Source organism: Neophocaena asiaeorientalis, unplaced genomic scaffold (genome assembly GCF_003031525.2).
Source record: "Neophocaena asiaeorientalis asiaeorientalis breed wild unplaced genomic scaffold, Neophocaena_asiaeorientalis_V1.1 scaffold137, whole genome shotgun sequence".
Lineage (NCBI taxonomy): Eukaryota > Metazoa > Chordata > Mammalia > Artiodactyla > Phocoenidae > Neophocaena > Neophocaena asiaeorientalis.
In genome coordinates, this window is record NW_020171804.1 from 2458691 (window position 1) to 2486533 (window position 27843).

Genomic DNA, 27843 nt, shown 5'->3' on the forward strand with positions numbered 1-27843 from the left:
GGCTATTGTGAATAAGGCCACATACAATAAACACAGGAGTACAGATATCTCTTCAAGAGCCTGTTTTCATTTCCTTCGGATATATACCCAGAGTGGAATTGCTGGGTCATGTGGTAGTTCTATTTTTAATGTTTTAAGGAACCTCCGTACTGTTTTCCATAGTTGCTGCACCAATTTACATTCTCACCAAGAGTGCAAAAAGGCTCTCTTTTCTGCATGTTCTCGTAACCACTTGTTTTTTCTTGTCTTTTTTTTTTTTTTTTGCGGTATGCGGGCCTCTCACTGCTGTGGCCTCTCCCGTTGCGGAGCACAGGCTCCAGACGCACAGGCTCAGCGGCCACGGCTCACGGGCCAAGCCGCTCCGCGGCATGTGGGATCTTCCCGGACCGGGGCACGAACCCGTGTCCCCTGCATCGGCAGGCGGACTCCCAACCACTGTGCCACCAGGGAAGCCCTCTTGACTTTTTGAGGACTGGCATTCTAAAAGGTGTGAGGTGATATCTCCTTGTGGTATGATATCACTCATAATATATGGAATCTAAAACAGCCAAACATATAAAAGCAGAGAGTAAAATGGTAGTTACCAGGGGCCAGGGGCTTTGGGGACAGGACAGAATTTTTAAAGGGTACAAACTTACAGTAAGTAGTAAATATGCCCTAGAGATACAATGCACAGTGTAGTAAATATCGTATTATAATTATCAAACTTGCTAAGAGATATAACTTAATTATTCCAACCACTAAAAAAGAAACGATAATTATTGTAATGTGACAGAGGTGCTAAGTACGGTTACAATGGCAATCATATGACAATACGTGAATGTAACAAATTAACCTCGTAAGCCTTAAATTTACACAATGTCATTTGTCAAATACGCCTACATTTTTAAAAATATCGAATTTACACCAGCAATTCAGATGCAGTCCATTAGCTCAAGCAGCTGAATTTGCATACAAAGGAAACTGAACAAGAGAACATTTCTAGTAAATTTCAAAACCAAAGTTTAAAAACTCTACTTGAAATCTATCCTTTTAGAAAAAAATGTTAGAAAAGAACATTCACTTCAGCTTAGGGGCCCCTCCCGGTGTTTCAGTTTTCCTAGTGGCAAACCGCTCTTCCCTTTCAGAAGAGGACAAAACCTCACCCAAGTCACAGAGTCCAGACGCAAGCTCTGGAGGGCCCGGGAGGCCACGTGGCCGGGCCGTGGCTGCAGGAGCCTGGCCACCAGATGGCTCCACGTGCCTTCCCATTTTATCTTCTATCTCGACAGCAGACGTGCAGACACAAGAATATTCAGGTGACCTGTCCGGCTACTTTTTATCACCTAAGTGCCACGCACTGCAGATTTCTGGGTTCTCCGGCCACCCCACCCCCCCACACCGCCGGGTCATGAGCACAGGAAAAGGGATCACAGACGCTGAGTTGGGGCCATGAGTCACCACCTGCTCTGGACAGCAGTCTCCCCTCCTCCAACACTGGTCACCAGACAACCCGCTTCCTCAGCCTTGTCTGTGGCCCGGCTGCTGTGTTTACTCTGTGGGCGCCTGGCCGTTCGCTCCTTCTACACTGACCTCAGGTGGTCCTTCACTCTCTGGACATCCAAGGGACCCACGAGCACACAGACCAGGCATCACGGAGGGGGCTGAGGGTCAGTTTCCATTTTACATTTTGATGCAACCCTGGAGGGTCCTCCCCTTGCCCTGACACAGCCTGGCCGGCGCCGTTGCCCAGCAGCCAGAGGGGGTATGAGAAGGTGCTTCTTTCAGGTGGCGTGTCGGCATGACCACAGAAGAATGTTGATTCCCTGCGAGCTCCCGAAGAAGGAGCCAGAAGACAAGGGCCAGCCCTCACAGGGGGTTAGGGACAGAAGGAAGGGAGTGCCCAGTCCTCTGCCTGGGACCCAGACACGGTCGCCTGCCCTCCTGACCAGTCCATCATGGAACCAGTGCAAAAAAGCCGTTCTCATCTGCCCTTTAGAGAAATCGGCTTTATATCGATTCCCGTTTTAGGTAAATCAAAGACGTCAAATGTTATTATAAAATGCAACTTACTTCTTCCTTCACATGCTTCCTTGATACGGAAAAAATATTAAATTGTTTTATATTTCACGGCATTTTCTATTAATGAAGTGCTACTTTCCAGCAATTATACTGCCTAACTTTGTGGAGCTAAAGTCATTTTGGGTGCTTGTTCATAGGATGCAATGCAAGCGCAACTTCTGAGTCCAAGTTCCGGATTTTGTGATACTGCAAAAGTTTACCATAAGGCTTGTCAGCGGCATGACTGAGATCAGAACAGCCTTTAAAGAAAACCTCACGCCAAGCCCATCACCCCGCCATCCACCTCCTAAGAGAGGGACAGGTGACAAGGGTCACATGTGTCCTAACTGTTGTAAAGCATATGGACAGAGTGGAGACAGCACCCTTGTCCCGTCCTTCCAGCTGTGATAAGTACAGTTCTGTGGCTGATGGTGGACATAAATGAGCCGGACGTAAGCCTGGGGGCGCCTCACCTGTGACCCCAGCCCACCACCAAGCACCCAGGCAGGTCAGCATGGCCACCGGGGACAGCACAGGCCCTTTGCTTATCTCCGGGGCTTTCCTCCAGGGCCTGCAGGCAACTACCGGCAAATCCGAAACTCCAGACCGCACAGCTGAGCAGCCGTCGGCCCTGGCTCCCCCAGTGACTGTGGCCTCAGCCCAGGGGGCACTCGTGGCCCACTGGGGGCTCAATGCCATAAATTAAGCCTATCTCCTCTCTATGCACCATCAATGAGTGTGTGTGATGGGGGAGGAGTAAAGAAAACCTTTGTACGGGAAAACACATTTTTCATGAATTTTTCATTGGCGTGGCCTCATCCTGTTGTTCCCAGAACCCTTTCACACCCTCATCGGTCCCTCTGACCACAGGCTCAGAAGCTCTGCTGTAGGTCACCCGAGCGTGACCTGGAAAAGAGAGTCCCAAAGACATCACATACGAAACGCCCGATAAAAACAACAAAGTTCATTGCTAATATACGCCGTAATTGCTGCTGCAGTCAGCAGTGGAGCTAGCCATCACCTGCACCGTGGGAGAGAGAGGACAGGTAAACAGGGCCCACGTGGCAGGAAACTACCTGGAGAGCCGCCATCACTCCCAAAGGAAAACAATTCAGGCCACGGCTGAAAATAAGAGGGAAGAAGAGCAAAGGCAAGGATTCCACAATTAGTTCCTCCAGAAAAGTATGGCAACGGTGAATGTCAACTCTTGTCTATGTGATATTCACCCACAGCACTGAAGGAAAGGTGTGTACGAATGAACGGACAGGGTGTCAGATGGCCTCTCAAAGCCCATCCCAGTGTCTTACCCAAAACAGAAAGTCCTCCCTGGTCAGCGCAGCTCTCACAGCCACACACGTCAGACAGCTCACCTGTCTCCCAGCTGTGCTCTTCTTTCTTTCGAGGGAAATAACTCCCTGGGGATGAGGTTTTCCCCACTTCGTCTCAACTAGCAAGTACGATTAAGAAACCAAGCTTGCAGCTGGCAGGGCACTAACAGAAGAGCACACGCTTCCTTCACGTTCCAAAGCAGCTCGAACTTTGCAGTTGTTCATTGCATTATTTATAACCTCTTTCCAAAGCAGAAACTTACATGTGGAGTTTCCCTAAATCTTCCTAAATATGTGAGTTGTACTTGACATAAGCTTAAATATCCCTGAAAACAAGTGTGAAATGATACTTTTGTAAGCAGAAGGAGCCACTGTGTCGGCCCATCTATCCCTAAGGCTTCCTGGTGTCACCTCCATACACTCACAGTGGCTACAGCTGCAGGGGAAGCACGGAAGGCGGGGAGATGTGGGCAGGGCCCCGTCAGCTCTGGCCTGTGCGCCAGACCCAGGCTCGCTGGTTACCTAACGTTCCCCCGCACTTCCCCGCCCCGGCCGGGCTGGAAGGATAACACACCTCAGACCTCTTCCAGGCGACCCCCTGAGGGATGGCCCCGCTCCTCAAGCCCGCCCTGCAAGCCGGGGCAAGAGGACATGCGGAGTGGACAAGGCACAGGGAGCCTGCTGGCCTCAGCGGCCGCACTCCCTCAAAGACACATCCTCGGAGAAAGGATCTGCACATCTGCTTCTCTTGGCAGCTTTCTTGCTTCAAGTTCAAGGTTCTTTCAGACACTCAAGGCATCATGTCAAAAACTACAGAAATAGCAAAACCCAAATAATGCTGTAATGTTGGGGAATTTTCCAGCAATTAGAAACACCCAGGAATCCAATCCTGGTGTCTGCATGCCCAGACTTTTGGCCTCCCTTCCCTCTACCTCATGGGACACAGGAATGACCCCCGCCCAGGACCTCCTTGGGCTCCCTTCCTCCGCATACCCTCAGGAGAGGTTTGTTGTCCCAAAGAAAAAGCCGATTACCTGTCATTTTCCCCACTAAACTCAAAGTGATGGGACCCGCTTGTCCCAACTCCTTCGTGGAAGGAAAGGAAAAGCGGAGAAGGAAAGGAGGTCAGAATTTCATTATTTAACTCATCACTTCCACGATGCTGATGATAACTAATGCTGGAGGAGGATTTTCTTTAATTACTTATCAAAGTGAAAGGGCCTCCAAGTTCACGGGAGCCTCTCTGACACAGCAGGCTCAGCAGCCCTGCAGGAGGTTATCCGGGGGCCTCCACAAGTTGCTCCTGGGGTTTGCTCAAGGCGACAGGTGCAGGGAGAGAGAAGGGCTCTTGCCCGAGGAATTCTGCTGGAAGCAAGCAACCTCCAATGGGCCATTGCTGGCCAGGCTGCTGCAGGCCAATGGCTCGGTGGCTTTTAGGAGTGGGGCACAAAGTGACAGAGAATTTGCCGCCTGTCAAGTGGACCTCCTGCCTCTCAAGCTCTTAAACCCAGTATTAATTAAGTGAAGGGCGGGGGAGGCTTACTGCTGAGGCTGTAAGCTTCTTGGACCACAAACCCAAGCTCTCACCACAAGATGGATTTTAAAATGGTTTCTTGAGTTCAGTCCTAAAACAGCCTGCAACGCTCCCTCCCCCTGTGGGCATTTGGGACCACGGCGATGGGTCCCATCACCACTGTGCCTGTCCCCACAAATGCGGTCATCACACATCCTCCGGGTCTCAAATATTCCTCCAGAGGTACTTATGCATTCACTCAGTCGTTCACCGGCTTCATTACGAGGTGGCAAGCACCTTCCAATGCAGGCGCTGGGCGGGCTGGCATTGCCCTCATCTGTGGGTGCGGGGAGATTAGCCTCAGAATGCAAAATGTAACCCATGCCACCCTCATAAAATGCAAATACTACAGCTTCTGCCGTTCAATGATGCAGGAGAACCATGGGCACGTTAAAGTGAGATGTTTCCCTTTTTCGACACTCATTCAACGGTATTAAAAAGCTGCAGTAGCTGGGGCTTCCCTGGTGGCGCAGTGGTTGAGAGTCCGCCTGCCGATGCTAGGGGACACGGGTTCGTGCCCCGGTCCGGGAGGATCCCACATGCCGCGGAGCGGCTGGGCCCGTGAGCTGTGGCCGCTGAGCCTGCACGTCCGGAGCCTGTGCTCCGCCATGAGAGAGGCCACAACAGTGAGAGGCCCGTGTACCGGAAAAAAAAAAACAAAACAACGCAGTGTTCTCGGTCCCCATCTGCAGAGGAAGTGGGTCTGGAAGGCAAGTGGCTACTGGCTCTTCTCAGGCCACACACCTGACCCTCCTCTGGTTCTTCTCCACCTGGGCCTGGTGACAGCGTAGATCCGCCTGGAAGCAGGCGGCAAGAGGAAGTCTGCTCCCCAGGGTCCCTCTGCAGCACGTGCCAGGGGCCACGCTGAGCAGGAGAGAAGGGGAGGTGGGCCAGGGGAGGCCGAGGAGAGAGAAGACTCCTGGGCCTTTGAAGCTGGCCACCAACAAGCTTGTGTGTGTCGACAGCTTTACTGGACATAAGCTGCTTTCACCTGCTTCCTACTGCCCACAGACCCTCTGTTAGAGTGGCCATGACGGAGACCACGTGACCTGCAAAGCCCAGAGCATCCGCCATCCAGACACAGTTGACAGATCCCTGGTCCAGGAGACAGCAGCCAGTCCCAATACAGATAATGGCACCAACACCAGCAGAGAGCCATCGGGAAGACCCGATGGCTAAGCGTGTGGGGAGGGAGCCCTGCGTCCACACCGGAGCCAACCAGGGACCCCCCGGCACCAACACGCAGGGTGGCTCATCCTTCATCACTGGACACCAAGAATCCCTTCCCTCCTAATCTTGGCTGGTCAGGAGAGGTGCGTCTTCCATCCCTACATTTTTTTTTTTTTTTTACATTGGAGTACAATTGCTTTACAATGTTGTGTTGGTTTCTGTTGTGCTGGTTTCACTGTACAAGGAAGTGAATCAGCTACCTGTATACATATATCCTCTCCCTCTTGGACCCGCCCCCCGATCCCACCCATCCAGGTCACCACAGAGCACCCAGCTGAGCTCCCTGCGCTATACAGCAGGTTCCCACTAGCTATCTGTTTTACACATGGTAGTGTATTTATGTCAGTCCCAATCTCCCAATTCATCCCATCCCCACACACACGCTTTTAAACGTAAAATCTCATTCACTTTTTCACTCTGGCTCTGGGACAGATACATACCGTTTCTGGGACGGCTGCATTAAAGCTGAAAGTTTATCATCATAAAATTTCTTCATTGCAAATCTGTCGAGGGCTTGGTCAGCACTGGGGAAGCAGAGAGAGAGAGAGCACACGCTTTAACTCCATGGCCAACGCAGGAGGCCGGGTTGTGGGGAGTGACATGAGACAGGCCCCGAGGCTGTTCTGAGTGGCTGGCACCCACTAAGAGCTCCATTTTGCTACACCCCCTCCCCGGGGAAAATCCACTTTAGCGTCTCTTCTAGGGCCTCATCTCCCCCAGGAAGACGTTCAGGGCCAAGTGGTAGCCAGGCTTGCAAGGTCTGGAGTCCCCCCTGAAACAGCAGCACCCGATCCTAGGATGTGGCACTTTCTGTGCAGCATGTCCGGCAGGTGGGAGAGTCACCTGCCTGCCGTTTCTCACCTGTGGGCACAGGCCCACTGTCCTATCTAAATAACCATCTAAAATAATAACGTTGTCTACATAAGGGGCTGGGCTGGCAGGGGTGCACAAAAGCAAGGGTCACTTAAGCACTGAATATTTAACATACAGAGCACGTAAGTTTTTCAGAGTAAAAAGTATAGTTACACATTCACCTATATATTTTATTTTTTTATTTATTTTTTTGATGTGGACCGTTTTTTTAAAGTCTTTACTGACTTTGTTACAATACTGCTTCTGTTTTATGTTTTGGTTCTTTGGCTGTGAGGCATGTGGGATCTTAGCTCCCCGACCAGGGATCAAACCCACACCCCCCTGCACTGGATGGCAAAGTCTTAACCACTGGACCGCCAGGGAAGTCCCTCACCTATATATTTAAAAGTACTCCTTTAGGGCTTCCCTGGTGGCGCAGTGGTTGAGAGTCCGCCTGCCGATGCAGGGGACGTGGGTTCGTGCCCCGGTCCGGGAAGATCCTACATGCCGTGGAGCGGCTGGGCCCGTGAGCCATGGCCGCTGAGCCTGCGCGTCCGGAGCCTGTGCTCCGCAACGGGAGAGGCCACAGCGGTGAGAGGCCCGCGTACCGAAAAAAAAAAAAAAAGTACTCCTTTCTCTGGAATTCACTCGTTTTATTAAACGCTGATAATGCATTTTGGTCAAGGTTTATGTTCAGTATTAATATTGCTAACAGTTTTCATAATATCAGCAACAACTCCATCTTTATGAACTCTTATCTTTCTGGTGCCGGTACCAGAATGTTCTTCCTACTTTACTTTGTGACTTGAAGTGTCTGTTTTGATCTGGACACAGTTCGTGACAAAGGCCTTAAAAACGTCTGCTCTCTATGATTACTTCTGAGAACAGTATCTAAGGGGAAAATAGTAGAAATGATCAAAGATGTATCGAGGAGAATTTGTCATCACGGCATGCTTTAGCGTACAAGATCATTAGACGGAAGCGACTGAAATTCTAAAGAAAACCTGCAAACGACCTGGACAGGCAGAATTGGTAAATGCTAAAATACATAATATTCTATTCATCTATTCATACTGTTAGTCCTACTAGTACCAGCAGCGTTAACAGCAGCTAATACCAGCACCGATGCTATTCCAACTGTCTTACACGAAACGACACACTGAATTGTCACAAAACCCTGTGAGGCACAGCCATCATCCCCGCTTCCCAGGTGAGGACCCTGAGGCTTAGAGCCTTTCATGTGAGTTGCCTGACACGTGAAGCTGAGACACACTTCGATTATTCAGAAAAAGTGGTGCATTTAGAGACCGTGTCATTGATAAGCTTTAAGTGACTAAAGCTTAGCCTCCATGCTTTCCAAAGATGCCAGGACTGCCCATGGCGCACGGAACTCTGGTTCCGGACAGAGCTGCGCTGTCGTGAGCAGGTGAGGTCTGCTCTCTGACCAAACGTCTTTGGCTTAGCAGAGGGATGTGACGTGACCAGGAATCTCAATTTGTCTGGTACACACAAGTACTTATTATCACCAAGAAAGGATCTCATTTTTGCTCTGGGGTTGGGTTTCCTGCCTGGCAAGCAATGGGCTCCCCAGTTTGTTTCCAGAGAAAACATTTGGAAAGTCAAATTTCACTCCTTAACGCTAGAAAGGAAAGGGTTTATCGGCTAATATGAATAGGCTTATATTTCCCCAGAATGGAGCGGTTCATGCTTCACAAAGTGGCCATTGAACAGAGAGAGCCAACGCAGATGCAAAACCCATAAAGAATGATATTTCTGAACTGGGTCTCAGTGTGAGTGGAGACGTGTGTTCGGAAAGGGCATCTGGGTCCACCAGCACGGCCAGCGCCAGGAGGGCTGGCACGCGGCCGCTGCCTCACTCACTGGCCTCGCGGTGCCTGTCGTCTCCAGTGGACGGGACCGGCCTCCTGCTGGCGGCACCCACACGCCCACGGCGCACCTCCTGAGAACCGGGCCGGACCAGGCTTCCCGCTCACGGGTCATGAGATCGTGAGCAAGCTGCCTAAGTCCACCAAGCCTCAGTTTCCTCATCTGTGAAGTGGGAGCAATGACGGCTCGCTCCTAGATTACCTGGGAGGATTAAGCAACAAAAAGGAAACGTGCAAAGTGCCTCCCAGAGGCCCACTGCATACAAACATGGCAGCCATGCATGCAAACCAAGGCGGCCGTGGCCACGGCCACGTACAGAATTTGAGGCATCCAGTGAGACAGCACTGCTCTTCTTTACTAACGGTAATGTCTGTCCCTATCGTCCCTGTCAGAGAATGACAGCGCACTCACTTTATCTTTCACGCCTCCATGAAGTCTTCAGTGTGAATCACTGCACGCCTATGAAAGTGTCTCTCTCACAAGTGCAAACCCTTAGCTGCAGCTGAGCTTCTAGGCGCCAGGGACGCGAGCCTCGGCCTCCAGGTCAGCTCCCAGGCTGACCGCCTCCCGCCCACCCAGCCTCAGAGCATCCCTATGCCCACGGCGGTGAGGACGCTTCCCTCTTACCTGGCAGAGACATTGGTGAAGTGCATGTAAGATGATATGACCACGCCGATGCGTCCCTTTCCGCCCTGCAGGAGACAAGAGAGGTCATTAGAACAGGAAAGCACTCGTTCATTCACAGGACGGCAAAGAGCCTGCCTCGGAGGAGAAGCCAGCGTTACGCCCCTCCGGTCCCTGTTCTGGGGGACGGCAGCACCCAACTCAGCAGAGAACACACATATGGGGTGCTGATGGCAGGAGCAGGTGCTATCCGGAACATCCGAGGACACTCCCGAGGGCAGGTCTGCACAGAGGCGGCCAGTCAGTTCCTCATTTCCCAGCGAGGCTGGAAAAAACTGTGTTGGGTGGAAGCAATTAGCGTGACTTAATCACCCAGGTGAGAGAGACCCGAACGCCCCACTCACAGGCTGAGAGGGCTTTGAGGGCTGCACACAGAGCCCTGAGACGTCCAGAGTAGCAGGACAGCAGATCCCAGGGTGCTGCCAGCATCACTGTCACCACCTACCCAGCCCTGCCCTGTCACACACAGGGGACCCCCATCCGAGGCAGCGTCATGGAAAACGCATCACTCGATCCGTAACCACAGACATGCACAGCCCGGACAAGGCAGCCCGGCAGGGCCTCGGACCAACATTGCCAACAGGAGAAGGTGTCTGGAAGCACCACAGCTCCGTGACAGGCCACCTCGACCAGAACCGTGGACTGCCACCTTCTGAAACACACTGCCATGACCCAGAACGGCGACCAGCAAACCACAGCCCACCAGCCCACTTCTGCCCACCACTTGTGTCCCTATGAGTTAAGAACCATCTTAACATTTTTAAACAGTTGAAGGAAAATCAAAAGAATAATATTCCAATGACACGTGAAAATCGTATGAAGTCCAAATGTCAGTGTTCCTAAATAAGGTTTGATTGGGACCCAGCACGCCTGTTTGTTTAGGAGCTATTTCCACATGGCAGTGGCAGGTGGAAGTAGACTGTGGTGCCCCAAAGCCTTGAAAGTCCCGTCTGGGTCTTTCAAGTAGAGCCAGCAAGCCCTGATCTAGAATCCCATGAGCCACCATGGCTGTGACAGCAACGTGCAGATCGAACGTCTACTCTTGAAAGGGAACGATGGAGGAAATTCAGGTCCAAGTCTGGCGTGTGACTGTCACCCAGGAGCGCTGTCCTCTCCGTCTCATCAAGGGCATGCCTTATAGAAACTCAGTGCAGACACACAATCAGTCCTTCACTGCTGAACCCTGGCACCTGCAGTTGTCACTGCGCAGCTACTGGTATGTTTCTTGTATAAATTCACCTGCAGGGAACAACAGCGCCGTCAAGTCAGGCACGCGGGGCGGCTTCACTGCCCCCATCTCCAGTGCTTTTCGTTACGTACGCACAGGAAGTCTTCGAGCACAAACAACATTCTTTAGGACTGGAATAGCTTTTGTCTGCTCTTAACAAAAATCAGAATCGCTGACTACACAAGTCCCAGCGAGTATCCTCCACCAGCAACTCAAGACTAAACCGTGTGGAGGTGGGTGAAACTGTCCAGAAGAACCGCAGGCAATATCTACTCCAAACTAGTGTGAGGGGGGACTTGGGAAACAAACACCACCCTTTGTAGGCGGCAGGGAGACAGGGGTCTCACAGTCTGGCCTCAGTCTGCCCTCCCCAGGCCAAGACGGTATTCCTGGCACTCCTGGCAGTAAGAGCACATTCTGCAGGGCTGGCAGGTTTTGGGGAAAGTCAGCAATCTCACCCCCCGCGGCAACTACGATGAACTTCCCTTAATGTCAACATCTGTAAGTTCAAATCACAAGAGGGCTTCGCTCTCATGGCATGTTTTCTAGCTCATCTTGGAAAGGGTTCATAGGCCACCAGAATTAGGGCAAGAGATGAGCAAACTGTTCCCCAAAAGTTTCAACATGTTCCAGTTTAATCCCACCAACAAGACTTTTCCCAAGAGGCAAGTGTAGTTTAGAAGAGGGACACGTTTTAGAGAACTCTGTGAGCTAAGTTCATCACTTGTGGCCCGGATGTTATAAATAATATTATAATTTGTTTCATTAAAAAAGTGAACTGAAATGGAATGCATGCTGAAGGGGGTGCGTCTCAAGGTCCAGGGACCAGAATCCTCTGGAGACACAGCCGGCAGCAGGTCTGGGTGCACCGGGCGGGCATTTCTCCCCAGGGTCAGGCACTGCAGCTGCCCCGGGTGGGTCAGGGACCACTGCTTCACAGGCCTGTGAAGGGATCTTAGGCAACAATGGCCCATCAGTATTATCCTCACGGTGTCAAAATCACCAAGCCAAGCCCAATGAAAAATACAGACGTTTTTTAATTGACAAGAATTGTTTTTGTTTTTTTTTAAAAAAAGTCTCTTTCTTTAAGTTTTCACCAAAACACAAATGTGGAGAGAAGCTCCTCAATATAACACAATCTTTGAATAAAAGCTCTGGTTAACTTAATTTAGTAAGAGAACTAACGGGACTCCCTGGCTGTCTGAGGGAGAATGTAATCAAGTTAGATGTCAGAAGAAGGAATAAAAGCAGAGAGCAGCAAACGCAGTGTGTGCACCCAGGGGCTTTTCCTCTGGGCCAAGTGACCCTCAAATGCCCCAAGAGTGGGAGCTCTGAACATGGTCAGCCACTGTCTACCCTCCTCATTCTACAGGCAGATCTCAGTGCCCTTGCAGGAAACTCACACAGCAAGTCTGATCATTCGAAGGGAAGGTTCTTTTACACTAAGGTCCCTAACGCAAAGGGTTTTTGTGCAGCTTTTGAGTGTGAAAAGTCTGAAGGAAGAAACACATGAAGGTGGAAATGTCTATTTTTTCGAGACGTCCTGATGGTCATAAGAATTTGGTATAAAATATACAGGGCAGGGAGCAGCCCCCTTCTTCTGGGAAGGAGACCCAGCCACTGCACTCCCCGCCCTCCCTTCTCAAAGCATTCCTCCCACACGCTGCATGAGCTCCAGGTGTCTGGGAAAACGGATCAGATCTGAGGAATCCAGGGTAGTGCAGGAAAAGGCTACGGACAATCCAAGACAGTTGAGAAACTGGAGAAGTAAGAGGAGAGGTAGGTTCCAGAAGCTGGGAGGGCGGTAGGAGGAGGGAGGGGTGCAAAGCAGGTCAGCGCAGCCAGGACGATGCGCTGCTGTGCTCACAGCCAGCCCCGGGCACCCTGCAAGGGTAGACATGTCACGTCCCCTTCGGGCTGACCTGCTTGGAAAGGACCACAAGCCTGCCCACAATGCCAAGCCAGTCGACTAGCACACCTCAGGCGGCACACAGCCCAATGCCGTGCATCTTAATAGCCCCCTTCACTTTTTAAAAAGCGCTTCCCATGCAAAACAAAAATGCATGAAAATGAAAGGATTCCCTCCCAGGGGTCCCTAACCTTAGCTTCAGCATGTGCAGCTATGCATTCAGGGACCTCCATCCTATACATTCTGAAGCCACACTCTGGGAGACTGGATGACTCTCCCCCCCCACACACACACCCTTAGAATAAGTATGAAAACCTAACCACAAACCCCTAAGGAAGCTGGAAGTTAGAGTGAAAAGGTGGGCCCCCTGGGCCCCCGAGCAGGTGCTCACCCTGCAGTGAATGACGACCACGTGCTGGGGGTCGCTGTTCAGCCAGGCCTCCTGCGCCTTGCAGATGGTACACACCTTGTCCAGGGGCGGCGCGTGCAGCTCTGGCCAGCCCACGTCCAGAATCTGCGGGGAGAGAGAGGAGGGTTCCTGGTGTCCATCTCCAGAAGCCCTACGAAGCCATCTCATGACGGTTTTTTTTAATTTACCAAAATATTTCATTTTAGAGTAAAGAACAACGCTGCGTGCTCCTTTTCTAAAACTTAGTGGGAATTATGGCTCCTTTACTGGAAAGAAAAATATGAAGGATTATGTTTTCTCCAGGAGACATCTACTCCCGGGTCTTATCTGCTTTTCTGCAGCTGAAATGACAATTCCAGAAAGGGCTTTGCCGCTAATGGTGCATGGCTCATGGGGAAAGAGGCCCAGGCCTGGCAAGATCTGAAACAGGAGTTCTTGGCAGGGGCTGCCAAAATTCCTCCCTTCAGACGAAAATCGCAGTTTGGGAAAATGCTGAGAGCCATTCCTCCACACAAAGGGCAGATAACTTCTCAGAGGGAGATGCCTATCACACGTGACACTCCCCAAAGGAGAGGAGTGTGCCCAGGAGGGAGGGAGGAAGGCCTTCAAACCTCGGTTACAATTCAGGAACAAAGAAAGTCATCATCACGAGATAAGGAACCTGGCAGGTCTGTGGGCAAAACATGGCATCTCTGAGCCACCTGACACATTCCCAGCTCTAAACCTGAGGGCCACGCAAGTGCTGTTATTTTTGCTTTCCATTTACTTTTTTAAGAGGGGAGGGGAAGGCAGAGCTCTGTCTTATTATAAAAGCAATAGAAATTGTGTAAAATGATGGAAAAATTCAGAAAACCACTGGAAGCAGGGAAAGGCCTACACCCCTTCCACCACTCAGAGCAAAAGCCTGTTCTGGTGAATCCCTTACACTCTTTTTTCTATATACATTTAGCAAATACATAAATTCTATACTCTGCCCTTGTTAACGAGCATTAAAACAGGGAATTCACCATGTTACTACTTTTTTTATCCTAATGGCTGCAAAATGTTCCAACATATGGAATACGGTATGCATACATATACCACATATACCGTAACTTACGCTTATGCAATCTTAAAAATTTCCCCCTAAATCTTTGCTGTTAAAAAGAATAATGGACGGAGAGGGAGTGCATGGATGTACAGAGGTGGCAGGAAGATCTTTGAGGTGAAAATGTTCTGGGTTTGATCGCAGTGGTGGTGACACAAATCTACATATTTGAGATGGCACAGAACCACACACACACACACACACACACACACACACATACACACACACACACACACACACACACATACACACACACACACACACACACACACATACACACACACACACACACACACACACATACACACACACACACACACACACACACATACACACACACACACACACACACACACATACACACACACACACACACACACACACATACACACACACACACACACACACACACATACACACACACACACACACACACACACATACACACACACACACACACACACACACACACACAGCTGCTGCACGTAAACCCAGCGGAAGTTGCATGCAATCTGTGGATGGTACCAATATAAACTTCCTGGCATTAATATTTTACTATAAGTTATGCAAGACAGTACCACTGGGGAAGACTGGGCCAGGGGTATGTGGGATCTCCCTGTATTCTTTTTGCATTTTCCTGTGAAGTTATAACTATTTCAAACTAAAAAGTGTTAATTAGAAAAAATAAACCATGGATATGAACAGTTCCTAATACCCCTCACTAAGTCATATTCCACAAAGACTTGCTACAAACCCTTTTTGCACAAGCAGGATAAGCATCGTGGACCTTTAACAAAACTCAGAATATAAAGGGCTAAGATCCATACCTTTGGGTTAAGCTTTGTAAGGTCATATCTCTTTTCCGAAAGGTTTAACACCTACAAAGGGGAAATAAGAAGCTATTAGACTAAACATGGTCCTCAGAGATCAAAGAGGATACAATTGCATTCTCACACGCTACTTGCTTTCTAGATGTAGAGGATTATAAAAGATTGAAATGTACAGATATGTAATTGTCACAGAATGAAAAGCAAACAAAATAAACAAAGAATGACAGCACACAGATCCTACGGAACTGGACTTTGCCCCCAGAAAGCATGGGCTTCGTCAGAGGAAGGACGTGTGGGAAGGAGGGCACCTGGTCCTCAGGGAGCCCAGGCCCTGACACTCCGAGGCAGCCCAGAGACCCGCGCACTCACGGAGAAGCAGAGCTGCCTGCGAAACCTGACCACACCTCGAGGAAAGGAACAAATAAGGACAACGCTGGAGCAGAAGGGGCTCCGAACCTTCTCTCTCCGGAGATGGACACGCTCCTGGGGTGAGGGCCCGTGGTTCCTCTACCCCAGAACAAGCTGTCTCCTACACCCGTGGACCATGGGCCCCGTCAGAACCTTCTTCAGAGGGCCGACGCCTGTGGCCTGACAAGACAGCTGTGGGCAGGGAGGTGTTCTGTCCCCACAAGCACCTGTCAGGGCACACAATTCAGACGTACACGGGGGAGGAGATGCACTCACCCCAGGTTCTGAACTCAGAAGCCATGGAAGACACACAGGTGTGTCTTTCTTCAGATTGTTCAAAAAGGTCCCTGTCCCCACACAAGGTGAGCATCCGGCAGCCTCGCCATTTTGCAAGGGGGCCTCTGGCCAGCGTGGAGGGAAGAAGTGCCCCAGCTCCCAGGGCTCGCGGGCTCAGTGAACAGCGCGCGGGGCAGGAAGGACGAGGCGTGGAGGGGACCCCCCATCCTGGGCCAGGTGTCAGGACGAGGACACCGTTCCTGCAGGGCAGGCGGCTCTGGCAGCGAGGACGGGCTGGGGTGATTTCAGGGGCTGGACCCCGCCTTCCCTGCCTGTCACCAGGCCATGCTGAGGATGGGCGGGCGTCAGGGGGAAAGGCCGCTGGGCCGCGCAGGGGCTGCTGGAAGCCACCCGGAGGTCACCTCCCCCTGCTCTGCTTCCAGGGCCACCCGCCCAGCCCTTCCAGGAGGCCGGTAAGGATGGCAATAACTACCCTGTCGTTTAAAGAGGTCTTACAGGCGGGTCTGGAGAGGTGCGAGAAGCTGTCATTTAACTCAAAGAGCGGAAGACGGAGCCGCAGGGCCGTGCTGCAGGACCGGCACTGGCACGGAGGGAACACCCAAGAGCAAGGGGCGAAGGAGGCCGTCCAGGAAGACTCTGCTCTTCCGCGGTCTTCCTCAACTGGGGGCTCCATCCGACAGCCTCACGTGTGTTTGAAATGGGGCCGGGACAGACGTCGGCTCCTGGATGCCCACCCTCCATCCCCCGATTCACTTCAGCAGGAGGGAAGGAACGGGGCTTTGGAGACGGGGACGCCAAGCCCAGCAGCCGGGGCAGAAGCCGGCGGCCCTTGGGGCACAAGTGAGGAGCCCAGACGCCCCAGACCTCCGCGGCAGCCAGTACGGCCTCTGTGCGTTGCGTCCCCCTCCCCGGCACCTCTCCCCATCCACCAGGCCCCCAAGGGCGCTGAGCTGCGCAGGGATCGGGCTGCCTTCCCGCCCGCAAGCTCCTCAGTCCACACATGTGGGCGCCTTCGCCAAGTTTCAGCAAACTCAGTGTCCCCCAACGTCCCCACCCTTGGTGTCCCCTCAACCGTCCTCACGCTCTGCGTCCCCACTCACCAGGTAGTTGTCCCCATGCTTGGACCGCAGCATGCGCGTCACCTCCTGCAGGCTGTGCAGGTACGACTCCTCGGAGCAGCCCGCGGGGAAGGACACGGCAATGATGCGCTCGGTGATGTAGGTGAGGTCCAGCTCGCGGCCGTCCTCCATGGCGGGGCTCAGCCCTGCAGGCCTGGGAGACACGCGGCAGGCTGTCAGGGGAGGGGCTGAGTGCCAGGACAGCAGAAGTTGAGGGACATTTGCTCACTGTTCACACCTGGACCTGATCACAGGCATCCGGGAATTTACTGTGCCCCATCCCAGGAGGGCACACATCTCAACTTCCTTAACGGTCATGACTGGGGCACTATAAGCTACGAGCAGGGAATACACAGAGGAAGAGAGGCTCGTGGCAGAGCAGCAGGCCTGATGGAGAACCTGCAGAGGGAGGGTCTCAGTGGGCGGGCGTCAGCTCAGAGAGCCTGGACCTTGGAGGCAGGAGCCTTCCTTGCTCTGGGTATCACAGCAGGAGTAGGCAGCAGGAGAGAAGCCCATGGCAGAGCAGAGGCCAAGACTGGGAGAAACCTGCAAGTGACTCGTCCCGTCGGCACGAAGCGTCCTGCGGCAGGTGCGGAGGGCCCGCAGGCCCAGGCAGGAGGCTGGCCTGCCCTGCAGCGGGGGATGAGCCGGGAGGGAATCTCAGCAGCTGGGAGGCAAGCACTAGCGTCTCTGAGAAGGGCTGTGCGCAGGCTCTGCTGAGACCGCGCGTGGGTTAACCCGGGGCGTGCAGCCAAGGGCAGGCATCAGGTATGGGAGGATGGGGCCTGGAGGAGGGTAAAAACGCCAAGCAATGAAGCCAGCAGAGGGGAGGGCTGCTGGTGTGGGGAGAGCCCGGAGCCCGGTGCGCCCAGAATAATGCTTCCTGCACGCAGCATCCAGGCTCTGCTTCACTCATCACTAGGACGGTGCTCTGGAGACCACGGGCCCCAGAGCCCCTCCCAGGAGAGGGCCCTAGGACTGCGGGTGGTGTCAGGGACGGAAGGCAAAACGTCCAGCGGAGAGGTGCCGGGGTCAACCCCAAGACAGCGACAGCCCACAGTGAAACTACAGAAGGGTGCAGGACAGTCACGGGAGAGCGATTTTAGTCCATCAAATTCCCCACCACCAGCTTTAGGGGTTTGTACTTGCTGTTTGTTTACTACTCTTGTTACATGGGTTTCTCGCCTAATTCTGAAAAAATTTTAAAAATACACCAGATGGTTTTAACAAACTTCCAGGCACCCAATCATCCAACTTCAAAACTGACACAGAGCCAACCATTTTCCATCCACACTCCCTGCTACCTCCTCCATCACTTTGACTGCATTGAAGAAATCCCAGATATTATATGTCATTTCACTTATAAATATTTTTGCATTTATTTCTAAAAGACAAAGATTTTTTAGAAATATCTACAATGCCATTATCACGCCTGAAAGAAACCATATCTTTAAATACCCAGTATCATAAATGTATTTTCTTAATTGGTTTATTCGAATTCAAATCACCAAGATTTTTCTTCTCTACCTTATGCATCAGACATGAATGTAAAAGAGTTTTGTTTACTTTAAAAAATCAAATCACATTTTTTGACACTGGTATTAAAAAATAAAGAGTTCATCCCCAATGTTACGTTTCACAATCAAATCACAGCTACACAATTATTTATTGAATGTTTCCACAACCAGCGTTTCTAATGCTGGGAGATTACATCCAGAAAGCGAATGATATTTATCACCTTTGAGCATTTATCTTTAAAAATGAAAACGACATTAAGATTACCACAGAATAAAATAACACCGTGCCCAGGCTTCCTCTGTGAGATCTGACCCAAGGCCAGAGGCACACAAAGGAGTTTCGGTGATGGACACTCACCTGGATGGTTTGTCACAGCACAGAGAAGCAGGTGGTGAGGATGCCCCCGGAGTCTGCAAATCACAAAATAAGGGTCATTCTCAAGTCCCCTGTCCTGCCAGCCCGCACATCACAAACCTCACCGAGAAGGAGGGATGGGAGCCCGATCCTCTGTTTAATCGTAAATGGTTCAGATCCTGAACTACTGGCTCCTCTCATCACCCGGGAGGGTCGACAGCTTATCAGGTCATCTCGGCCCTAAGACTCCAGATCCCAGGTGACACAATTCCATTGACCAACAGCAGGACGGCTTCCCACGTGGGACAGCACAACAATCCCCCGTCGGGGCAAGGTAAGCGGTCCCAGCACAGGTAAACGCTTGTCCTGCGTGTCCTGGTATACAGGAGGCGCTCAGTCAACATCGGCCATTATTGCTATCATTATTGTCAGTATTGATATTTACTTGAAAGAACCAGTTAAGGACTTTGAGGGAATTCTCAATTTTTTCCACTTTTTTTTTAAAAAAGCTTATCCAACAGGGAAAAAAAAACCTCAGGTTATAATTACTTTAGAGTTTACATAACCCTTCCCTGTGTGTGTGTGTGTGTGTGTGTGTGTGCGTGCGTGCGTGTGCGTTGTAAGGGTTATGTCATACTCTAAGGCTATACATACACTCTTTCAGGAGATGCATCCAGCAACTTTGTGAGAAGGAATTATCCCCACATTTCAGAAGTGGGGAAACCAAGGATCCGAGAGGTGTGAGGTCTTGTCGAAGATGGCAGAGGGGGAGGAGAGCCCAGACGTCCCCGTCTCATCTCCCAGAATGCCTTCCTCTCAGGAGGCTCCTCCCTCTACTGCCTTCTGTGAGCTCCTCCCTGCCCGCTGCATCAAACTTATTTTTTAAGTATTGGGCAAATGTAAACTGATCAGCATTTTAGAAAACAGCTTGTCCGTAAATATAAAATGCCCTTAAAAGGTCTGAAGCATGTGACTTAGCAATGTGAGGAATGACACTGAGGAAATTACTGGAAAAGTCCGTGAGACTCTCTGGACAGGGGCGCTCACTGCGCTGTGATGTGTGTAACAGCAAAAAATAGACAACAGCCTAAGAGGTCAACCACGGCGCCTCAGTTACATTAGATAAACCACGCTACCCTGCAGACGGCGCGACACATGTGTGGGCCTGGAGAGAGGCCGTGACCTATGACGGCAACAGTGCTGACGACCACAGACGGCCACATGGCCGCTCACCGGTGCAGAGTACATGATTCACACACAGACCCACTCACTCCTATACACGCACACCTGGCAATGTGTGGCCAGAGTGCAGGCTGACGGGGCAGAAGTTTGCTTCTGGAATGTCCCGTTACATTTTTTCTTCTATGTGCATTTTTTTCCCTTTCTGCTTAGAACACAGCTCACTTCTGTAACCGGAGAGAGAAAGTGTAATGCCTCCAGGGTCAGCTCAGATGAAGTTCCAGCTCCTGGTGTGGCATTCAGGCCTCACGGCCACAGTCACAGAACTCAGACGCCCTCCTGGAAGGCAAACAGGGAAGAAGCCGCCAACGTGGGGGTGAGTACGCAAAGCTGACTGGAGACCTCTGCTCTCAACTATCGACCAGCACAAAGGGATTGATTCTGTCTTCCGATACTTACAAACCTCTCTGCGTTTTCACTCTGCAAACTCCGGTCTGTGCGAACACACGTGACAAAGCAAAGCAGGAGAAAAGACCATACCCTGGGGGGAGGGAAGGCCACGGGGGCCCTGCGGACCAGCCCCACCTGCTGACGTCCAAGCACGGACGTGACCAGGCCAAGCTGCCCGCCGCCAGGCCGCCCCCTCCTCGCTGCTTAGCCGGAGAGGGAACGTCCCTCGTCATTCCTGACACACGGAAGCTGAGTTTCAAGGGAGCCACAGAGACTCCTCCAAAAGCCCCATCCTTCCATACTCTCTCCTGGTTTGACCTGAAGGTCGGTCCGAGAGAACCGTTTTAGTTTTGCTCTGTAATTCCCCCAGAATTAGCACAGGAGCGCGAGATACTTCCTGCTCTAGAAGGCACAGATCTGGGCAGCTTCCGGGCCTTGGGAAACATCAGGCCCCAAGAGGGCAGTGAGGGTGGGCCTGGAGGGGTAGCACCCACACTCCCCACAGCAGCCTCAAGGCTCAGCAGCTTCACAGAGGGTCCGAGCCAGCCCTCACCCCCAGCAAGTCCTGAGCTCCACCACCCTTTGCATGATGGATGTAAGCTAGATAGACGATAAATACATAGCTAGATGGTAGATAGGTAGACAAATAGATTGGATAGGTGATAGATACATGATAGGGTTAGGTAGATAGATAGATGATAGAAACATACACACACACATACACGCATGAAAGGTAATTAAACACATACATACATATGGACAAGCGATACAATCAGAAGGCCAGGCCTCGGCCTACCCTCCCAGCATTTCTCAGTTTCACCTGCAGCCTGAGCTGTGTCCTTTGCCAACTTACACTGAAGTAACACACACCCATTTAGGATAAGCTGACACCATCCATAAGCGTAAGTTTGTCCATAAAGAACGAACTCCTTGAAGGCAGGCCCTCTATGCCTTCCAGTACCTGTCCCCATCCCCTAACTGGATGACAGGGGCTGGAACTGCCACATACATACCGACTGTGCACCCCAGCCTGCCAGTGAGGCTCCTGGCCACTCCTTAGGTGAGAAGCCTAGCGTGGAGGTGGGCTGAGGGACATCACATGAAGCGGATGCCACTCAGGGGGGTGTGGCCAGTGCCAAGGCCCTGCGGTGGGACTGTCTGCATCTCAAGGACCAGCAAGGGAACCAGTGAGGCCAGAACAGGTACACAGGAGGGGAAGAGTGAGGAGGGGATCTGTAGGATGAAAAAGGGAGGCCCTCCGGCAAGTCAGGGCCCCCGAGAGGCTGGAGAGAAAGCCCCTGCCTCCTTTCCTCGCCGTGCTGCCCCTGCACCCCACAGCAGCCAGCCGTGCCTGGGGCGACAGGGCCTGGGTCCATCAACCACGCAGCCCCCCGGGCTTCACTATGGGAGGCAGCAGTGTTCCACCGGCACTGTCCCGTAAGAGGCCACAGGTGACTGAGGTCAGGAAGCAGACCCACTCGTGGTCGGCCACCTGGTTCCCAGCAGGAACCCCAGGACGGAGATGTGATTCTCCTCACTTCACGGTTTGGGAAAAAGCATTCAGAAGTACCATTAGGTGTCTAGAATCTCACAGTTAACATGCAGTAGCAACTTCTGACACCAAAATTCTGGACTCTTTCGATCCCCCGGCCCCCGACGGTCCACAGCCTATCCTGCTGAGCCTGTCCCTGGGTCAGACTGGAATCAGTGAAGTTAGAGGAGCTTTTCCCTGGGGAGCTAGTCTAGCCCTACGCCTGGAGGATGGAGCAACCGAGAGCAAGTCGCCACTTCTAAGCCAGTTTCTGAGGTTTGATGTGCATGAAATCCCGCAACGGGAGAAAACTTCATTCTGGGGCTGTATCTGGAACCAAGCAGATGATACGCAGGGGACGGGACCCCGGATACACTGGATAGAAGCCCCTTGGCTGCCCAGGGAGCTCTGCCGTGAGCAGATAGCGAGGGGCACGCCCTACGCCCAGTGGAAGGGGCCTGACCATGCCCAAATACCGTGCTTGTCAGGAAGGTGACGTGTGATGTCTCTGTGAGTCTTTACTTGGAAGCAGAGAATTTATCTACTTTTGGGGCTAAAAAGCCAAAGTCTCCCTCTATCATCACAGTATATTTCATGCCTTAAGAATAACGGAGAGGGCTTCCCGGGGGCGCAGTGGTTGAGAGTCCGCCTGCCGATGCAGGGGACACGGGTTCGTGCCCCGGTCCGGGAAGATCCCACATGCCGTGGAGTGGCTGGGCCCGTGAGCCATGGCCGCTGAGCCTGCGCGTCCGGAGCCTGTGCTCCGCAACGGGAGAGGCCACAACAGTGAGAGGCCCGCGTACCGCAAAAAATAATAATAATAATAACTGAGAACCAACGTACAAAAGTTTCTTGAAGACAGTCCCTCGCTCATGAGAAACCCTGTATCCTGAGCTCGTGGAGGTCTAAAGAAGCCTCTCTACTTGTAGACCCCTGGCCCCCAGATCTGTGCTGCAAACGCCTTTTCTCCTGCTGTTTTGTAAGAAGAAGCTGTCCACCAGCCTTCCTGGGGAGGCTTCGGAGGCTGAGGGCTGCAGGCACCACCGCTCTCCGTAGACCCGTGCCAGCGCCCCGGGTGATAGCAGCCCAGCACCTGCCGTGTTCCTCCCAGTCTCCAGGGTGATGCAGCACCGTCCCCACCTGCCTCTGCCCTGCCCAGCCTCCTTCACCTGTGTCCCCTTTGGCACACGCTTAGCACAGCTCTCAACTTCTAAACGTGCTAAGAAAAATAAGGGCAAAGGGAAGAGACACAGGTGGAATCCGTGCTAAAGGTTAAACATACGAAAGGTAACCCACAAAGCCTGGGCTGCTCGAGGGGCTGCTTCTCCTTAAAGGTGCTGCTTGAGGCCCAAAGCTCATCTGCTTTGGGACCCCAGTGAAGTCACTGGCCTCCCTGATAAAATGACAGCTTTGGATCCAGCGCTTAGAAGGTCTGGTGCAGCCCTGTAAACCCTGAGTCCACGGATCCAAAACAGAGAGGAGGGAGCCATCCACCAGATAAAGAATTAGATGACCTGCCCGGGGGCTCTCTTGTTTAACATATTTTGCAAATTATTAAAACTCATTTACTTTCCTAATGGGGTTATTTTTATATTTGAAATAGATGTAGCAACAGCAATTCTGCAATCCTGTGGCCATCTTTCAAGAGAGCACAGTGACCACCGTGACATGTGCACGCCGACACAAACTTCTGTTATTAAAAGAGAACAGAGAGGGCTCCCCTGGTGGCACAGTGGTTAAGAATCCGCCTGCCGATGCAGGGGACACGGGTTTGATCCCTGGTCTGGGAAGATCCCACATGCCGCGGAGCAACTAAGCCTGTGCGCCACAGCTACCGAGCCTGCGCTCTAGAGCCCACGAGCCACAACTCCTGAGGCCCATGCGCCTAGAGCCTGTGCTCATCTGGGAAGATCCCACATGCCGCGGAGCAACTAAGCCTGTGCGCCACAGCTACCGAGCCTGCGCTCTAGAGCCCACGAGCCACAACTCCTGAGGCCCACGCGCCTAGAGCCCGTGCTCTGCAACAAGAGAAGCCACCACAATGAGAAGCCCGCGCACCGCAATGAAGAGCAGCCCCTGCTCGCCGCAACTAGGGAAAGGCCGCGCGCAGCAACAAAGACCCAATGCAGCCCAAAATAAATTAATTAAATAAATAAATAAAATTTTTTTTAAAAAAAAAAGAGAAAACAGAGACTGGTGCACCATTCGCCAAGACCAGGGGTAGCTCAGTCCAACACACTTGGTGACACTGGCCCAAGTATCGCTGGGAGAGAAATGCTTTGCCACTGATAACGGCGCCTTTCTAAGAGGGCAGACCGCTGGAAGGAAGGCTGGGGTTCAGACAGGCACTCCACCGTTTGGGAGCAGACGCAGGGCGGCCACGTACTTCCAAACAACAGAGGGAGAGAACAGTGGGGTCCTGGGGTCCTGGCGGGGACTACCAGCGTGAAAAGGCCACTGGAAGCTCGCGGGGGACGAAGGCCAAAGCACGTGTCCAGAGTGGGAGGGCAGCTGCTCCCCGGGCGCACACCCTGTGGGCCCCGCCCGGGCTGAGTAAAGACAGGCACCCACGGTGCCCGGAGGGGAGGTGGTCCCCTGCGCTCACAGACGTGCGTGGTGTATGGGGCAGAGGAGGAGGCGGGATCCTCATCCACTGGGCAACACCACCTCCCAGGAGCTGCTGGCTCCCCAGGGTGGGTGGGGCTCCGGGCCCCCGGGCCCCCAGCTGACCTGAGGCTTACTTGGTTCAGTCAAACATCCTGCACCACCTCAAATCTACAGCCGAACCTCTGCTACCCTGACAGGATGCCAAGAATTACTAGGGGCCCTTGTATCTTATACTTTTTCAAGGAAAAGATGTAGTCGATGCATGACAGCAAACGAACACCCTGAAGGCCTTACTCTGGACGCAGAATGTGCGTCGAAGGCTTTGGAGGAGGGTGCTGCAGTCACAGCCAGCAACCGTGTCCAGGCCGAAGGACGCCAGGCTCCGTGTCTCCAGTAATCATCCATGAGAGGCGATCGCTGGCTTCCTATAGGCTTCCACGAAAAGTGCTTAACAAATCCAACGCGGCAACGACACAGCACCAATGCCACATCGCCAAGGGCCCCAGCAGAGCCTAGGGGACAACCTGAAAGGCTTATGTGAGGGATCGGATTCAGGGTGCAGAGACAACAGCTGCTATAGGCCATGTGCCCCATCACCCTCCAACGCAAAGGGCAGGAAAGTGGAAGGGAAGACATTCGGAGTAAGCCCCACTACACAGCAAGTAAGCAGTGCGGCCTGGGCTAGAACCACGCCCACACTGCTCACCATGGCCACCCTCCGGGCATCTCCCGGAGTCCCTTCCGGCCCTGGCGGCTGTGAACGCAGGGCCACACAGGGACAGCCGGCTGACCCAAGGCCAGGGTTAGCCACATAGGCTGTCCCTGCATTACTAGGCCCTGCTCTCCTTCAGATGAAGGCCTCTAAGTACAGGTAACAGAACCTGAATGCTCCAGCTGTGTGACCTTGAGCAGGCAGGATGCCCTCTCTGTGCCTCATGCTCCTTACCCATAACATGGTCTGATAACTACAGCAACCTTCTCTGCAAGGTTGTTGTAGAGTTAAAGCAGCACCTGTCACAGACCCAGAACAGGGCCCAGCACAGAGTAAATGCATTAATAGCATTTACAGAGACCTATTCTCATGTGTTTTCTGGGAAAGCATGAAACGGTGTGAAAGGAAAATGAGAACAGAGAAAGCAGTGCCTTAATGAGAACCACTCAGGGGTCAGTGAACGCACGTCGGCAGAGGAGGGGAAGCCACGGACAGTTCCCCGTGAAGACACAGCAGCACCCATCCCTGTCACAAGCACACTTACACACACACACACACGGTGGACAAATCAAGCCTGTGTTGCAGGGGTTGATGCTAATGCAGCGTTCTCATGTCCCCTTGCCACAGGGTGAAGGGTGGGGACTGGCCTGGCTCAGGAGGCCCTGGGTGAGCCCCAGCCCAGCAGCCTACCTCATGGAGTCTCCCTCACTCTCCATCCTCACCTCGCAGCCCTCCTTTCAGTTCTCCCAACACATTCGCTCCCTCCTGCCCCAGGGTCTTTGCACATGCTCTGCACCCACTTATTCAAGCCCCACCTGCAGCTCGCAGCTCAGATGTCATCTCCCCAGCAAAGGGGCCCCGTATGCATGTTCTGTCTACCTTGGTCTTCTCGACCGCACTGACCTCAACTTCACAGAAACAACCAGGGTGTGAATTCTTGTCTAAGCTCTACATTCCCCCCTTGAAGACACAGCAGAGGCACTGGCGGCTGGCTCCCAGATGCAGCTCAGCCCTGGGAGCGGTGCCCTGAAGGCAGCAGGCAGCAAAACACAGAGACCTGCAGGATGAAGGTAGGAATAAACCAAGCACTCATTTCAAAGATTCAGAGGGGTGATCTGGCCATGTTAAGAGGCGGGGGGGGGTACTGTTTTACATTTCAGTAACGAATATCTACCTAGCTTTATTTTTAGGATAACAAAAATAAATGGGGGGACTTCCCTGGTGGCGCAGTGGTTAAGAATCCGCCTGCCAATGCAGGGGACATGGGTTCGAGCCCTGGTCCGGGAAGATCCCACATGCCGCACAGCAACTAAGCCCGTGCGCCACAACTGCTGAGCCCACGTGCCACAACTACTGAAGCCTGCACACCTAGAGCCCATGCTCCACAACAAGAGAAGCCACTGCAATGAGAAGCCCACGCACCACAACGAAGAGTAGCCCCCGCTCACCACAAGTAGAGAAAGCCTGTGCGCAGCTACGAAGACCCAACGCAGCCAAATAAATAAGTAAATAAATAAATGTATTTAAAAAATAATAATAAATACATGGGGTACATTTACTATTTAAGTGGCTTAAACGGACTCATCATCTAAAAGAATAGCAGCTGAAGAGTAGCAACTCTCTGCACCGCCCCAAGGTTACAACATATGGAATCAATGAAAGGGGAGTGGTTGGTTATTAGGAAGAAATTTTCCATTGAAGAGCCAGGTGGTGAAGCACCAACTTCAGACAACCCAGTGACCATAAAGTACAGCCTGTCCCCACAGACCGTCAAATGTGGGTTCTTCTCACTGGCTGGGTGGGACTCATATGCTGCGCCCACCCGGGTCCTGGCTACTGTGACACACGTTCTCACCAACAGGATCCTCCAGATCACCCTGTGGAAGCGTTTGGTGAGATCCCCGCAAGACGAAACCGGAGCAGAGGCCTTCCTCTCCAGGCACACTGCCGACCATACCGGGGAGCTGGTCGCAGCTCTCACCAGGCTCGCTCCCCGCACCCGCTCACGGGGAGAAGGGTGGCACTGGGATCCCTGGGCTGGAGCAGGTGAAGACTGCACCCCTGCTTCCCACCTCCCCTCGCCCCCTCTGGCTTTCGGGTGAAGAGCAAAGAAAGAAAGACCTTTAGCGAATGCCATACCGGGAACTTGCCAGGGCCTGAGGACACATCAAGGATGCCAGCTTCCCCAGAGTTGCCGGACCTGTGTGCTGGTCCCAGCCATGCTGACCAGCCCCGAAACTTGCGTTGTGAAAGGTCTTATAAAAAGGAACAAAAGGCACGTTGCATAACCACAGCCAGATTCACAAGGAAGCACGGGACTTGGTGGCAGTGCACAGATGTCACCACCAGGCTGGGGACTGGGGAGGGGGCTCCATTAAGATCAGCTGAACATCTCTGTACATTCTGTGTTTGTTTCTCCAGGAAAATGGAGTTAAAAGTACATTTAAAAACTTTTTGAGGGACCTCCCTGGTGGTCCAGTGGTTAAGACTCCACGCTTCCACTGCAGGGCACATGGGTTCGATCCCGGATCAGGGAACTAAGATCCCGCTTGCTGCGGGGCAGAGCCACAAAAAAAAAAAAAAAAAAAAAAAAAAAAAAAAAAATAAAGAAA

At 52.4% G+C, this 27843-nt stretch overlaps 1 protein-coding gene across 2 annotated transcripts in view; it reads right to left on the reverse strand.

Moving 5' to 3' along the window:
* TNS3 (tensin 3) overlaps positions 1-27843 on the reverse strand; it is a 192997-nt gene that overhangs the window by 112177 nt on the left and 52977 nt on the right. Inside the window, exons 1-7 of one of the 2 annotated variants that reach the window (XM_024744072.1) lie at positions 27371-27469; positions 18756-18808; positions 16863-17034; positions 15055-15105; positions 13123-13245; positions 9538-9602; positions 6612-6695 (exon numbers count right to left, since the gene is read on the reverse strand). In XM_024744072.1, the coding sequence (XP_024599840.1) occupies positions 6612-6695; positions 9538-9602; positions 13123-13245; positions 15055-15105; positions 16863-17012 (473 nt within the window). In that variant the 5' untranslated portion in view covers positions 17013-17034; positions 18756-18808; positions 27371-27469. Of the gene's footprint in view, positions 1-6611; positions 6696-9537; positions 9603-13122; positions 13246-15054; positions 15106-16862; positions 17035-18755; positions 18809-27370; positions 27470-27843 lie in introns of those variants that run through there. The other variant, XM_024744006.1, reaches the window with a different exon arrangement.